The 16,703-nt window shown below is 43.4% G+C and overlaps 1 protein-coding gene and 3 non-coding genes across 4 annotated transcripts; all 4 read right to left on the bottom strand.

Annotated features, from left to right (window-relative positions):
- Nucleotides 1-7: 7 nt before the first annotated feature.
- Nucleotides 8-9,310, bottom strand: vps37a (VPS37A subunit of ESCRT-I). The gene is given in 12 exon segments (NM_001140227.1): nt 8-381; nt 621-737; nt 1,183-1,326; nt 1,601-1,669; nt 2,120-2,178; nt 2,819-2,946; nt 6,613-6,683; nt 7,085-7,286; nt 7,592-7,692; nt 7,916-8,033; nt 8,361-8,435; nt 8,909-9,310. Coding segments are annotated over 11 exon segments (1,158 nt in total). The 5' UTR covers nt 9,019-9,310; the 3' UTR covers nt 8-381; nt 621-656.
- Nucleotides 9,311-9,875: 565 nt separating this feature from the next.
- On the bottom strand, nt 9,876-10,091 carry LOC145853715 (small nucleolar RNA U3). Its single transcript, XR_014374614.1, has one exon. It is a non-coding gene; the product is annotated as a small nucleolar RNA U3 (small nucleolar RNA).
- A 483-nt stretch (nt 10,092-10,574) lies between these two features.
- LOC123744317 (small nucleolar RNA U3) lies at nt 10,575-10,790 on the bottom strand. The gene has a single exon (XR_006770896.1). It is a non-coding gene; the product is annotated as a small nucleolar RNA U3 (small nucleolar RNA).
- Nucleotides 10,791-11,315: 525 nt separating this feature from the next.
- Nucleotides 11,316-11,531, bottom strand: LOC123744316 (small nucleolar RNA U3). The gene has a single exon (XR_006770895.2). It is a non-coding gene; the product is annotated as a small nucleolar RNA U3 (small nucleolar RNA).
- Between the last annotated feature and the right edge of the window lie 5,172 nt (nt 11,532-16,703).

The raw sequence follows: 16,703 nt of genomic DNA, 5'->3' as shown, positions 1-16,703 counted from the left end.
GGAATTCTTAGTAAACAAATGTTCTGAATGGTTTATTAACCTAAAGAAATTAAATAACATAGTACAAGGTGTCTTTGATTATAATAAAGGCTATTATTAACATTATTTAAATACAGTATCCATCGTAGTTGGGTGATCGGCAGCGTTAGCAAACTCATCATCCATATTCAAGTAGGTACGTATGTATGAGACAAGTCCCAAACCATCATCATCACTGGAAACTGTATACTGAAATGAGTTCAAAAGCCTAGTTCAGGATTACAATTCATACCACAATGGTTGCTTCTTAGCCTCTATCAACACCAAGATGTGCTTCTCGTCTCTTTAGGGGTGTGTTGCTGGTAGATAAAACTCCATAGTTGAGAAGAGAAGAAATGCAGCCTATGATCAAGTAAGACAAAAATGGAACATTGTTCAACCCATCATTGATCTCAAGTATAGTCAGTCCTTGCATCCATAGCTACATCTATGAATGTGAGAGGATACACTTCTCCAGTTGTTTACCAAAAAAAAATGCTTTGTAGTTGTTTGAATCTCAGATTGCCCCTTTAAGGTCAGATTCCATAAACCCTTTGGTACAGTATGTACTTCACCCAACAGAGTGGCGTTAGTGTGTTTACCTTTTATAAACATGTGTGAGGGGAAGGGGGCGGGGCTCAGTGGCTGCTGGGGAACTGTCCGTGTGTGTTGATGGACTGTTGCAGCTTCTCCTCTTTGGCCCTTCTGCTATGGCAGAGCTGTACAGCGAGAACACACACACACACACACACACACACACACACACACACACACACACATGAAATCAAACATTGACTACTGTGTAACAGACTGTATTTACATAGAATCCCATTTCCTGGTTGTTGACTTGTTGCAGTACACCTTGTTCATATTACCACAGAGATGTTTAGACAGTCTCCATACACAACAGCTCAATGCTTCCCGGCTCTTTATTCGTGGACTATGTTATGATCCTTCTCTTCTAACTCTGCTAGTTCAGTTACTGGTAAAAGACAGACATATCCATCCCCACACGATAGAATGCTACCACCGTTTTGACAACAAAGACGTGTTGAAATGTTGAAAAGTACATCTGAGGTAGAATTCTGCAGTGTGCTGGTATCAGTCTTCCATTACTTTCTGTCAGCTTGTTGACTTGACTTTTTGACAGTTAGTTCAGTTTACCGTCCTCTTCTCCATGAAGTTGGCCAGGAAGTCGTCGATGTCCGTCTTGCCCTCCAGGAAGCTCTCGGCCGTCTCCTCTGACTCCTCCTCCGCCTGGTGGGCTGCCACCTTCAGACGAGCCTGCAGGGCACTCAGACTGCAGCTCTGGAGAACAACACAAGTTCATAGGATGACACTTAAAAAACAATGTTTTTTTGTTTTCAAACCTCAAAATGGACTCTGACGTCAAGCCAAATCCACACCCCACAACATCAGCTGTGTTGTGAATAATCTGTATATGTTTCAAACCCAAAAACATGGACAAGATGAGCAGCGAATAATACAACTCATGGCCTGGGTCATAGTCAATATTGATCTACTTTCGAGGTTTGAAAACATCTGATCATCACGTGTGTGTTTAGTGCAGGGAACACCTCACCTCACTGATGTCATGCTGTCTCTGCATCTTGGTCTCAAAGGCCGATTTGTTCTGGGTTAGCTGCTCGTACTGTCAACACAACAAGTAAGAACAAGTAGCGTTCACAACACAATATACCGTCTACAGCAATCTATAGCAGTAGGACTGATCCCGACCAACATTTCAACTTGGCTCAATGGTACAAGTTGGTATCAGCTATAACGTTAGTAACAAACTGACAGTTGTCATGAGACATTCATACAGGTAGAGTGTGATTGCTAACGTATCGCAGAGGACCTTCTGCATTCATTAGCCAGTGAGTGTGTATTACTCAACGACAGGTAGCCTAGTAGTTAGAGCGTTGGGACAGTAACCGAAAGGTTGCTAGATCGAATCCCCGAGCTGACAAGGTAAACATATGTCGTTCTGCCCCTGAACAAGGCAGTTAAACCCACTGTTCCCCAGTAGGCCGTCATTGTACATGAGAATTTGTTCTTAGCTGACTTGCCTAGTTAAAGGTTAAATAAAAACCTTTCTCACCTTGAACAGCATTTCTTGTCTCGTCCCCTCCAGCTGAGGTTCCAGCTGCAGGTTCTTCTCTGGGAGAGAGATGACCAAGACATGTCAGTGTGTGTCCCAGGGCAGCAGTGAACTCAGCTTCAACACTTCCCCACTTTCTAGCACACACTCATTTCACTACCTGCCCATATGAACTGACTGAGGATCTGTGTAACCATAGAGATTATGAGCTTGACACCAAAAGTGTCTCTCTGGGAACAGTTTGAGCATTTGGGCTCTCTGGGAACAGTTTGAGCATTTGGGCTCTCTGGAGAGTTTGTGATTTTGGGCTCTCTGGGGACAGTTTGTGATTTTGGGCTCTCTGTTTGAGCATTTGGGCTCTCCGGGGACAGTTTGAGCATTTGGGCTCTCCGGGGACAGTTTGTGATTTTGGGCTCCTGGGATAGTAGTGCTTCATCTCCTTACTGAGTCAGATGAACTCATGAATAACAATGTTATGTCTCTGTGTGCAGTTTGAAGGGAGTTGTAGGTCGTTTCTGGTGCCATTGCTAACTAGCGTTAGCATGACTGGAAGCTTATAATAGCCATGGTCCTTGCTCTAGCATTTGTTTGTGTGTACATGGTGGGTCACAAGAAAACACTAAAGGCTTTGGCTATACAGAGTGTCACCCACTGCCCAGTCAAGTTTAGCAACCACCACTAGTGTGTAGGGAGACTCACTGGCCATGTCCACGATGCTGTTGACCAGCTCCTCCTTGTCAGTGGTGACCTGTTTGAGCTGGGGCAGACACACAAACAACTCCAGCAGCACGTCCTCCTGCTCACTCATGTCCTTCAGCTGGGACACACTGGGGACAACACACACACAGTCAGTCAGAGAGGGATATGGTGGGACAGATGGATGAAATCATACCTTGAAGGCAGAACCCAGTGTGTCAGAGTGAGCAATGAGCTGTCGCCCACTCACAGCTATGATGTGGGCGTGCCCCAAGGGTCAATACTGGGGCCCCTCCTGTTCAGCCTGTACATTAACCTGTTGAGGGTAGGGGGCAGTATTTGCACGGCCGGATAAAAAACGTACCCGATTTAATCTGGTTATTACTACTGCCCAGAAACTAGAATATGCATACAATTATTGGCTTTGGATAGAAAACACCCTAAAGTTTCTAAAACTGTTTGAATGGTGTCTGTGAGTATAACAGAACTCATAAGGCAGGCAAAAACCTGAGAAGATTCTGTATAGGAAGTGCCCTTTCTGACCATTCCTTGGGCTTCTTGACTCTCTTTATTGAAAATGTAGGATCTTTGCTGTAACGTGACACTTCCTACGGCTCCCATAGGCGCTCAGAACCCGGGAAAAAGCTGAATCATGTCTTTGCAGCCCCTGGCTGAAAAACATTAGTGCCTTTGGTAAGTGGTCTATCAGAGGACAATGAGACTGAGGCGCGTGCACGAGGCGACCCCATGTTTTTATTTTCTCTCTCTTTGAACGTAAACACGGTTTCCCGGTCGGAATATTATCGCTTTTTTACGAGAAAAATGGCATAAAAATTGATTTTAAACAGCGGTTGACATGCTTCGAAGTACGGTAATGGAATATTTAGAAATGTTTTGTCACGAAATGCGTCGGGCGCGTCACCCTTCTTTACACTTCGGATAGTGTCTTGAACGCACGATCAAAACAGAGGATATTTGAACATAACTATGGATTATTTTGAACCAAACCAACATTTGTTATTGAAGTAGAAGTCCTGGGAGTGCATTCTGACGAAGAACAGCAAAGGTAATCAAATTTTTCTTATAGTAAATCTGACTTTGGTGAGGGCTAAACTTGGTGGGTGTCTAAATAGCTAGCCCTGTGATGCCGGGCTATCTACTCAGAATATTGCAAAATGTGCTTTCACCAAAAAGCTATTTTAAAATCGGACATAGCGATTGCATAAAGGAGTTCTGTATCTATAATTCTTAAAATAATTGTTATGTTTTTTGTGAACGTTTATCGTGAGTAATTTAGTAAATTCACCGGAAGTTTGCGGTGGGTATGCTAGTTCTGAACGTCACATGCTAATGTAAAAAGCTGTTTTTTGATATAAATATGAACTTGATTGAACAAAACATGCATGTATTGTATAACATAATGTCCTAGGATTGTCATCTGATGAAGATCATCAAAGGTTAGTGCTGCATTTAGCTGTGGTTTGGGTTTATGTGACATTATATGCTAGCTTGAAAAATGGGTGTCTATTTCTGGCTGGGTACTCTGCTGACATAATCTAATGTTTTGCTTTCGTTGTAAAGCCTTTTTGAAATCGGACAGTGTGGTTAGATTAACGAGAGTCTTGTCTTTAAAATGCTGTAAAATAGTCATATGTTTGAGAAATTGAAGTAATAGCATTTCTAAGGTATTTGAATAACGCGCCACGGGATTCCACTGGCTGTTACGTAGGTGGGACGATTTCGTCCCACCTTGCCTAGAGAGGTTAATGGTCTGCCTTCTGTCTGTACTGGGTCTGAAGTTCAAATGTATGCAGATGATACAGTGATATATGTGCATGCAAAGAGCAAACAACAAGCTGCACAAGAACTCACTACTGTAATGGTCCAGGTTACAAAGTGGCTCAGTGACTCATGTTTGCATCTTAATGTGAAAAAAAACCAGTCTGCAGGTTCCTCACAAAGAGGACAACTGATGCTGCTGAGCCAGATGTCTGTGTCAGGGGAAAAGCTCCACCTGGTATCCGATTTTAAGTACCTTGGAATCATACTTGATTCCAACCTCTCTTAAAAAGTAGGTGAGCAAGGTAACTCAAATAACCAAATTCAACTTAGCTAATTTGCAATTCATGCAAAATTGTTTGACTAGAGGTAGAAAAACTGTACTAATCTATGATACTCCCCCACTTAACATACAGCTTGACTAGTTGGGCCCAAGCTTGCTGTACAACATTAAAACCTATTCAGTGTCTACAAACAGGCTCTCAAAGTGCTTGATAGGAAGCCCAATAGCCATCATCACTGTTACATCCTCAGAAAGCATGAGCTCCTGAGTTGGGAAAATCTTGTGCAATACACCGACGCATGTCTTGTATTCAAGATCCTAAATGGCCTGGCTCCTCCTCCACTCAGTACTTTTGTTAAACAGAAAACCAAAGCCCATGGCAGCAGATCCACAAGGTCCGCCATGAGAGGTGACTGTATAGTTCCCCTAAGGAAAAGCACCTTTAGTCAATCTGCGTTCTCTGTGAGAGCTTCCCATGTCTGGAACATACTGCAATCAGACACAAACAACTGCACCACCTATCACACCTTCCTTCACAAAATACATGAAGACGTGGGTAAAGGCCAATCAGACTTGAACATAATCCCTACCTTTGTATTGCCTCGTTCCATGTTGTCTGTAGCTTGTGAGGTGTGGAAACACTGTTGCTTTTACATATTTTGTTTAGTTGCTTTCTGTGTTATGTTGCTCTGTCTGCGTGCTGCTTGTTCTATGTTTCTCTGTCTGCATCCTACGTGTTGCTTGTTCTACGTTTCTCTGTCTGCGTGCTACGTGGTGCTTGTTCTATTTTGCTCTGTCTGCATGCTACTTGTTCTGTTGTTCAGTCTGCGTGCTGCTTGTTCTGTTTCTCTGTCTGCGTGCTACGTGTTGCTTGTTAATATGTTTCTCTGTCTGCTTGCTATGTGTTGCTTGTTAATATGTTTCTCTGTCTGCGTGCTACGTGTTGCTTGTCCCATGTTGCTTTGTCTATGTGCTACGTGTTGCTTGTTAATATGTTTCTCTGTCTGCGTGCTACATGTTGCTTGTTAATATGTTTCTCTGTCTGCGTGCTACGTGTTGCTTGTCCTATCGTTGCTCTGTCTGCCTGTTGCTTGTTATATGTTGCTCTTTCTGCATGCTATGTGTTGCTTGTCCTATGTTGCTCTGGATGTGCTTAATGCTCATTGTTTGTCTGTATTGATATTGTCATTGCTTTTAATAACCTGCCCAGGGACTGCGGTTGAAAATTAGTCGGCTGGCTAAACTGGCACTTTTACTGAAACGTTGTCCCTGTAAAAATAAATAACTCAAACATGGGAGAGCAAAGCGCTAATATGTAGGTTGATGTGGGATTAACAGATGGGAACCCAAACGTGAAGGTTCAGAATTGGAATACAATAGAACTTTATTTTCCAAACAAGATGGAATATCCCTGATTGATCAATGGCTGTCAATTATTTACATGTCTATCAGTGAAAGCTGGTGGGACGAGGTATAGGAGGACGGGCTACTTGAAATGGCTGGAATGGAATTCATGGAACGAAGTCAAACATGTGGTTTCCATATGTTTGATACCATTGCAGCCACTACAATGAGCCCGTCCTCCTATAGCTCCTCCCACCAGCCTCCACTGAAACCTATACACATATCATTATATCTAAACGTTTCTTGGAGTCGTGTCCTCATGCGTTACATTTGGACTCAACGGCCCAAAAAGTGGGCGACGTATTAAACTCCAGTGGCAGAATGCACATACCTCATTTCAGACAGCTCAGGAAATGTTTCAGGAATCTCAGGCATCTTGTACATGTGGCCGTTCAACCCAGCCTGTTGCAGACAGAGTGATATCACGTCTTATGTAGCTAACCAACACATAAAACAAGTAGCTAAGCACTTGACCATCGCAGCAGTACTCCAGTACAGAAGCTCTAGTCCGCAGGTGACTGACAGGCCTCAGTGCCTGGCAACAGTTGTTAGGGTATTGTGTGCTTAGGGCTGGTGGTGAGGTGTTTTGAAAATAAAGTATAATATAATACAAATATAATAGATGCCCCCAATGATTCTAACTAGAAGAACAGGTCAGTCTGTGGGTATTTGTCTGTCCTGATGAAACATTGCTACATTAAACCTCTTGAGGCGTCTAAACTGCATGCCAAATAGTCTCCTTAACTTATACATTTAGGTATTATGTCGGTATTAGCCAGATATCTACTGGGTAGTGCATTTACCTGGGAGTCTGCGGTGGGTACGGGGAGAGGCAGGTCGGTGATGAGGCCGTAGACAGGGGCTGCTGCCCAGGGAGGGCCGTGACCGTGAGCTCCCTCTACACCCGCGTGGGGCATGGGGGGCGGGGTGGGGCCCACGGGGCGCGGCCCGTAGTGGAAGCTCTGTGTGGGGTAGGGAGGCATCCCCGACGGCTTGTACATGTTACTGCACCACAGAGAGAGAGATGGTAGGGAGGAAAGATGGGAGAAACAGAAAGCTGGTGAGAATGGGTTCCCTTTGTGAAGAAACTGGACTCAGTTAAATGACACTAGTCACTGAGCTAGTCTTTCTGCCTCCTTGTATCCTTCACTGTAAAGCTATGGCAGTTATTATGGCTGTCTCATGTGACTTCTTACACCTTTTGATCGTCCTTTCATTGCGTATTACATGCAACCCAAAGAATTTTCCTTCAAGGGCCAACAAAGAAAAAACATGATGATATGTTATGTGTGTGTGTGTGTGGTACTGACTAAGGGAAGCCGGTGGGGCCAGATGTCAGGACCGGTGGACTCTTCCAGAACTCATCCAGGAGACTCTGGATGACTTTGCCCAGATCCGAGTGCATTCCAAACTGAGAACAAATTAACATAGGCCTGTTAGCTTCATGACAAGCACATGAATACCAGATATTTGCATCCATGTCAACACCTGCCCTTATACAGACAATGAACTAGTAACGAAACAAGTATAAATACCTAGAGAAAAACATTAAATGGTTACCATTCACATCACCACAGATTTTGCTTCCCTTGTCTCTTGTATTGTTGACGTAGACCTAGTTGAGAAGGACTTACATTGGTAATGAGGGGGCTGGTAACCATGGTGCCATTGTTGCTGTCTACCAGGTGATGTCCTACTGGAGGGTACACACTGACTACTGGTTTCTCCTGGGGAAACTGAGGCGGAAGCAAGCTGCAGAGGAAGAGAAAAAAAGGGGGAGATAGGGGGGCGAGGGGGAGATGGGGAGGAAGGTAGAGAGAGAAGTCATTGAAAGTGATAGTAGCCTATGAGTTCTGAGGGTTTGAGTCCTATTGATCCTGCAAGAAATAATCAACAAGTCAGACATAGCCAGGTAAATGGAAGATTAACCTAGCTGTACTGTAAACCAATGGCAGGATGAGCTATTGGGGTTTACACATGCGTTGACACTGATAGGACAACATGCTCATATGTTGATGCTAAAACGTAAGCATGTATTCATCTGTTAATGCTAACTCTGTAAACGTGCAGCTCACTCACATGTTGACGCTGATGGTTGAGTTGTTGACTGTGAAAGGGATTCTGTACTCCACATCTTTCTGGATCTCTGCTAAGCTGTAGGAGAAGAAACCCGAAACATTTAACGTTAAGATACAAACCAGTTTATCCACCTTACACACAATACTTTGAAAGGTGCCAACACGTCAATCCAAAACGTATTTAGCTCGCTAGAATATTGAAAAAGATAGTGACATACATGTATACATTAGACATTGTTCATATTAGTTAAATAACGTTACAATTATGTCACCTATAAAGTTAGGCTGAATATCTAGAAGAGAGCTGAGAGGCACCTCTCTCTAATGTTACTTGTAAACAATACATAATACTTTAATCTGACCTAGTCCCATCAACTGTCGGTGTTGCGATACCGGGCACTAACGTTAGCTCGCACGATACACACTAATTACGCCTCGTGACAACGCTTTAAATAGTAGCAAATACTTTAGCTAGCTATCAAGGCCGGCAAGCCGCGTAGCTAGCCATAACTAGCTAGTTAGCATTGCTAGTACGTGATGTTGATTTACCTGGAGTGGGCAGCTTTGAGAGACTCGATCTGCCGTTGTCTTTGTTGCTGCAAGCTATTGAGAGGTGGGAGAGGTCCGGAACCCTTGGATAAGGGGAAAAGCCAGTTCATCCTATTCTGGCTGGACACGAGCTTGAACTTAACTAGCTAGCTAATGAATTAATAAATCACTATCCAGCCTCAACAAGAACAGACGAGACAGACAAGGGAAGGAGAAAACCCCGTCGAGATGTAGCCAATGTTCGCTAGCTACTTGCACAGCGATAACTTTCGGTATGGCATATCTTAGATGGTCGTAAAAAAATAACTATTCAGTTTCTCCGCTTGAAGCATTTATCCACATTTGGCACTGTCATTCTTGGTAAGCTTAGTAGCTACCGAGCACACAAACGGATAATAGGAAGACAACAACCTTCGTTGTGTACGAGCATGATTAAGTAGTTTGCGTACTACCTCACTGTACACAAAGAAACTAGGAAGGTAAATGTACAAATATTTTTTCGGGAAAATAACTATACTGTGACATATATTTAAAAGGAATAAAATTGTTCTAACAAATGTAACATAATAGTAATGTTTTTTTTTATTTTTTTTTTATACATTCTCCGCATCAGGAGTTGAGAGGTCAATGCGCATACTTCGATGACGTCACCGTTTTTACAGTTTGTACCACAGCATTCCTCTGGTTTCTACTGTCACTACAAAGAACATCGATTGGGCAATAGGGGAATAAGTACTCTAGAAGATTTAAGAACTGCACCTCTAATTAAGTTGACGTTACTTGATCATGACCTAGTGAAAGATTACATAGCATGGTTTCACTCTTATATAAGCCTAATGATAAAGTACATACCATGATAACAGCCGGCACATAAACGTTACTATACCACCTACTATTAACATCACATATAATTTATACTTACTAGTTATGATTAGTATCATTGTTTTATTTACACAGACTAAGCCTAACCACTCTGATCATATTCCCTCCCTCAATGCTCCACAAGGAATCAAAGAACGGTCATCAATGGCAGAAAGCGGATGAACTGAATCATTACTCAAAGCCCGCTTCGCGCTCAGAAGGGAATATCGCATCTCATCATCGTGGGTAGCGAGACCAAACACTTCAGAGACACATTTCTCAAATCAAGAACTATAGAAATGATCCCTGAAAGTATAGTCTTAATTTAATTAAGGGCGAGCGAGGGTAGCCTATGTTGGAGCTGTCATTCTCACTAACGGTTTCCCACCGTGTAAAGAGCACGCTATAGGACCACGTGCGGAAATTATGCTTATTGGGCTACAAACAGTTGTTATACCCATGAAAGCATCACAAAATACATTTTCAAGTTGCTCCACAATATAACTTTGCAAATGAGGGAGGTGCCAGAAGGTACTGATTGCAGTTTTTAGGGGACTGGCATTGGCTGAAAAAGTCAATGGCCCACAATAGAGAAAATACAATTTAGGTATAAAGTGTATATAAACAATTGGAATTCGAACTGGATTGGCATGATGGAGATTGCTTTGCAATAAATGTCCTATGCAATACTACGTCTGACATTTAACAGCATTAAAGCCAGCTGTACTGTTTCCGTTAATGAATTACTGACATCCAGATGTGTTGTACCGAATGATTCGTTTGATAGTCAACAATAATTAGTCTAACCACTCTGATCATATTCCCTCCCTCAATGCTCCACAAGGAAACAAAGAACGGTCATCAATGGCAGAAAGCGGATGAACTGAATCATTACTCAAAGCCCGCTTCGCGCTCAGAAGGGAATATCGCGTCTCATCATCGTGGGTAGCGAGACCAAACACTTTAGAAACACATTTCTCAAGTCAAGAACTATAGAAATGATCCCTGAAAGTATAGTCTTAATGAAGTTGAGGGCGAGCGAGGGTAGCCTATGTTGGAGGTGTCATTCTGACTAACGGTTTCCCACCGTATAAAGAGCACGCTATAGGACCACGTGGCCGAAATCATGTTTATCGGGCTACTTTTCATCAATAGGTCACATATGGAATCCGTTATTGTCGTGTTTTATGCCCAAGAAAGCTTCTCAAAATACATTTTCAAGTTGCTCCACAATAGAACTTTGCAAATGAGGGAGGTGCCAGAAGGTACTGATTGCAGTTTTTAGGGGACTTGTCATTGGCTGAAAAAGTCAATGCCCCACAATAGAGAAAATACAAGAAAATCAAATGTAGAAATGAAATGTAATTGAAAAAGTAGAGTTCTGACTGGATTAAAATGACATATCTCCTATACAACGTCATAGCAAGGCTGAGAACAGGAACATGAAACAGTATTGAAACCAACGGTGTTATGGTGATAATCTATGTAATAACCTGGAGTACAGTACATATACCATAGAAGTTAATATTAACAATATTTAGAGCTAACCACTCTGATCATATTCCCTCCCTCAATGCTCCACAAGGAAACAAAGAACGGTCATCAATGGCAGAGAGCGGATGAACTGAATCATTACTCAAAGCCCGCTTCGCGCTCAGAAGGGAATATCGCATCTCATCATCGTGGGTAGCGAGATCAAACACTTTAGAAACACATTTCTCAAGTCAAGAACTATAGAAATGATCCCTGAAAGTATAGTCTTAAATCCTTAACGGGCGTGCAAGGGTAGGGAATGTTGGAGCTGTCATTCTGACTGACGGTTTTCACAGCTCCCTCCCTCACTTCTCACTGTATGCAGAGCGCGATGCAGCAGCACGTTGCAGCAAGTCATACCTTACTATTGACCTTTTTTTTAATATATATATCAGCTATCACATAGTATTGAATGTAAAGTAACAGTTCATAAACATATAATATCATTTACTGGCTCACTGAAACCACATATGTCCCAGATTCACAGAATACATTCTCTAGTTGGCTAAAATGAAATAATGGGAGGTACCTACCAGAGACTGCTCAGTTGTTGGGCGACTACTACCATTGGCTGAAAAACCCAGTGGTATACGTTAGATAATATACACTGCTCAAAAAAATAAAGGGAACACTTAAACAACACAATGTAACTCCAAGTCAATCACACTTCTGTGAAATCAAACTGTCCACTTAGGAAGCAACACTGATTGACAATAAATTTCACATGCTGTTGTGCAAATGGAATAGACAACAGGTGGAAATTATAGGCAATTAGCAAGACACCCCCAATAAAGGAGTGGTTCTGCAGGTGGGGACCACAGACCACTTCTCAGTTCCTATGCTTCCTGGCTGATGTTTTGGTCACTTTTGAATGCTGGCAGTGCTTTCACTCTAGTGGTAGCATGAGACGGAGTCTACAACCCACACAAGTGGCTTAGGTAGTGCAGCTCATCCAGGATGGCACATCAATGCGAGCTGTGGCAAGAAGGTTTGCTGTGTCTGTCAGCGTAGTGTCCAGAGCATGGAGGCGCTACCAGGAGACAGGCCAGTACATCAGGAGACGTGGAGGAGGCCGTAGGAGGGCAACAACCCAGCAGCAGGACCGCTACCTCCGCCTTTGTGCAAGGAAGAGCAGGAGAAGCACTGCCAGAGCCCTACAAAATGACCTCCAGCAGGCCACAAATGTGCATGTGTCTACTCAAACGGTCAGAAACAGACTCCATGAGGGTGGTATGAGGGCCCGACGTCCACAGGTGGGGGTTGTGCTTACAGCCCAACACCGTGCAGGACGTTTGGCATTTGCCAGAGAACACCAATATTGGCAAATTCGCCACTGGCGCCCTGTGACAGACGTGACCGTCTGGAGATGCCGTGGAGAACGTTCTGCTGACTGCAACATCCTCCAGCATGACCGGTTTGGCGGTGGGTCAGTCATGGTGTGGGGTGGCATTTCTTTGGGGGGCCACACAGCCCTCCATGTGCTCGCCAGAGGTAGTCTGACTGCCATTAGGTACCGAGATGAGATCCTCAGACCCCTTGTGAGATCATATGCTGGTGCGGTTGGCCCTGGGTTCCTCCTAATGCAAGACAATGCTAGACCTCATGTGGCTGGAGTGTGTCAGCAGTTCCTGCAAGAGGAAGACATTGATGCTATGGACTGGCCCGCCCATTCCCCAGACCTGAATCCAATTGAGCACATCTGGGACATCATGTCTCGCTCCATCCACCAACGCCACGTTGCACCACAGACTGTCCAGGAGTTGGCGGATGCTTTAGTCCAGGTCTGGGAGGAGATCCCTCAGGAGACCATCCGCCACCTCATCAGGAGCATGCCCGGGCATTGTAGGGAGATCATACAGGCACGTGGAGGCCACACACACTACTGAGCCTCATTTTGACTTGTTTTAAGGACATTGCATCAAAGTTGGATCAGCCTGTAGTGTGGTTTTCCACTTTAATTTTGAGTATGACTCCAAATCCAGACCTCCATGGGTTGATAAATTCGATTTCCATTGATTATTTTTGTGTGATTTTGTTGTCAGCACATTCAACTATGTAAACAAAAAAGTATTTAATAAGTTTATTTCTTTCATTCAGATCGAGGATGTGTTGTTTTAAGTGTTCCCTTTATTTTTTTGAGCAGTATATTTATTGTTTTATACTGAACACAGATATAAACGCAACTAGAACAATTTAAACTACTTTACTGTGATAGTTCATATAAGGAAATTGTTCAATTTAAATAAATAAATTAGGCCCTAATCGATGGATTTCACATGACAAGTTTGCAGATGACACAACAGTAGTAGACCTGATTACCAACAATGACAAGCCTACAGGGAGGAGGTGAGGGCCCTGACGGAGTGATGTCAGGAAAATACCCTCTCCCTCAACGTCAACAAAATGAAGAAGCTGATCGTGGACTTCAGGAAACAGCAGAGGGAGTATGCCCCTATCCACATCGACAGGACCGCAGTGGAGAAGGTGGAAAGCTTCAAGTTCCTCGGAATACACATCACTGACAATCTGAAATGGTCCACCCACACAGACAGCATGGTGAAGAAGGCGCAACAGCATTTCGTTACACCTGCAATAACATCTGCTAAATATGTGTATGTGACCAATACAATTTGATTTCACTGAGCAGGGGCCCACCCACTGGGGAGTCAGGCCCAGCCAATCAGAATGAGTTTTTCCCAAAAAAATGGCTTTTTTACAGACAGAAATACTCCTCAGTTTCATCAGCTGTCCGGGTGGCTGGTCTCAGATGATCCCGCAGGTGAAGAAGCTGGATGTGGATGTGGAGGTCCTGGGCTGGTGTGGTTACACCTGGTCTGCGGTTGTGAGGCCGGTTGGATGTACTGCCAAATTCTGTCAAACAACGTTGGAGGTGGCTTATGGTAGAGAAATTAACATTCAATTCTCTGGAAAGAGCTCTGGTGGACATTCCTGCAGTCAGCATGACAATTGCATGCTCCCTCAAAATTTGAGACATCAGCGGCATTGTGTTGTGGGACAAAACTGCACATTGTAGAGTGTCCTTTTATTGTCCCCAGCACAAGATGTAATGATCATGCTGTTTAATCAGCTTCTTGATATGCCACACTTGTCAGGTGGATGGACTCGCTTGGCAAATGAGAAATGCTCACTGATAAGGATTTAAACAAATTTGTACACAAAATTTAAGAGAAATAAGCTTTTTGTGCATATGGAACATTTCTGGGAACTTTTATATCAGCTCATGAAACATGGGACCAACACTTCACATGTTGTTTATCTTTCTGTTCAGTAGAGTTGTACTGCAGCTGAAAAGTTGGCATTGTCGACATCATCGCTATGATGAATGGAAATAGATGAAGAGTCTTTTTCCAGCGCAACATCAAAGATGAATAACAGCGCTGAAATGACATTATTAAACTATTGCATCAATGTAATACTATGAAATGTTTGTTTAATTTTCACTTTAACAAGATTAAGAGTGCACCACTCTGATCATATTCTGGTGATGGGTCGTTCGCCAACGAGTTGGCTCTAAGAGTCGGCTCTTGTAGGTGAACATTAGGAACCGGCTCGCATATCAGAAGAGCCAAATCTATTTATAAAAAAATAAAAGAATCAAAAGATTTAAATGAACAGAGTTAACTAATTCAAAAAACAAAAAAAGAAGTAAAATAATATAGGCTTAACTGCTCAAGCGCACACATTCATTCTGACTGTCTGCTTAGACTAACAGCCTCATCTGTTGTTCCTGTCAATCAGACACAGTGTCAACCAATGAACCAAAGATGCGTGAGGGAGGGCTGAGCCAACTCACTCACAGTCACACACTTAGCAGCCGAGGAGAGAGAGGAAGGACAGCTGTGAAAACAACTGCTGGAAAATGAGTCGGAAGCACAGTAGCATTTGGATGCATTTTAATAATGTAGACAATGTTAGAGCACAGTGTAGAATTTGCAACAACAAAAATCTCATATAAAGCCGGTTCTATGCACAACCTACACCGGCATATGCGAACAGTGCACCCAACTGTGAAGCTAGCTGTAGCGGAGCTTCGAGAAACTAGCGGCCTGCTAGTGATAGTGGTGGAGCCAGCACCTCCACACGTGGTCAGTCAAGTAGGCCTACTCCACGACCCACAGCAACGCAGTCTTCTATGGACCAGTTTATGGCAAAGTCTATGTCTGTAGCAAAACAAGGCCAAATTGATATTGCACTGGCTAAAAGATTGCCACTGATTTCCAGCCATTTTTGATCGTGGAGGACAGAGGTTTTATAAATTATAGCAATCGTCTAAATCCAATGTACACAATTCCAAACAGGAAAACCCTTTCAAAATCACTTATTCCACAACTGTACGAGAGCACACAGGCTTCAGTGTGGGAAAGAGTCCTAAAAGCTACTGCAGTTTGCCTTACCACTGACTGCTGGACATCAAGGTTAACCACTTCTTACCTGTCGGTTACATGTCACTTCATTGAAGATTTTTCGATGTCTAGCTGTCTTCTGGACTGCTTTGAGTTCAGCGACAGTCACACCTCAGAGAACTTGGCAGAGGAACTGTTGAGAGTGGTCAGAGAATGGCAAGTAGATGGAAAAGTGGTCTGCTGTGTTAGTGCAGCTAACATAACCAAAGCCATGAACATTTTTAAATGGACCCATCGTCCATGTCTTGCCCACACAATCAACCTAATTGTAAGAGATGCTCTGAAGGTGATGAAGCCCACTGTGGACAAAGTGAAAGCAGCTGTGGAATACTTCCACAGGAGCACAGTAGGTGCTGAAAAACTTGTCTACACAATGCCAGATGGGGATGCCTGAGCTGAGGCCTAAACAAGGCTGCACTACAAGGTGGAATTCAACATCTTATATGTTGAAGCGGTTTCTTGAGTCAAAGGATGCCATCATCTCTACCCTGGCCATTGTCAATGCACCTGTTGATGCTCTGACCCAAGAGGAATGGGAGGTGGTGGAGGTGTGCAGAGTCCTGGAACCCTTTGAGCAGGTCACTGTGGAGATCAGTGGAGAGGTAGAGTAAGCAGTTATTCCTACATCATAATTTAATCCAGTATTATATATGTATATGAGCAGTAGATGAGAATGTAGTATCAGTAGACAAAACATGAACCTGAACTAATAAGTTACTGTTCTCTCTTTTCAGCTATGTGACAGCCTCAAAAATGATACTCCTGTGTAAGGTTCTGCAGCAAATCACAGCCAGCCGCCAGAGAGAAGCAAATGTAACCACAGTACATGTGACAGAGTTGGTGGACACCCTATGTTCATCAATGGACAGAAAGTTCCACAGAATGGAATATAATCACGTGCTATCAGAAACCGCTGCACTTGACCCCAGGTTTGAGAAGTTAGCCTTCAGTGATGACAGAGCGATTGATGAGGCTCT

Source organism: Salmo salar, chromosome 08 (assembly GCF_965601325.2).
Source record: "Salmo salar chromosome 08, fSalSal1, whole genome shotgun sequence".
In the NCBI taxonomy this organism is placed as follows: Eukaryota; Metazoa; Chordata; class Actinopteri; order Salmoniformes; family Salmonidae; genus Salmo; species Salmo salar.
Note: the sequence above shows the minus strand (reverse complement) of the source record. Positions and strands in the feature narration are given on the sequence as shown.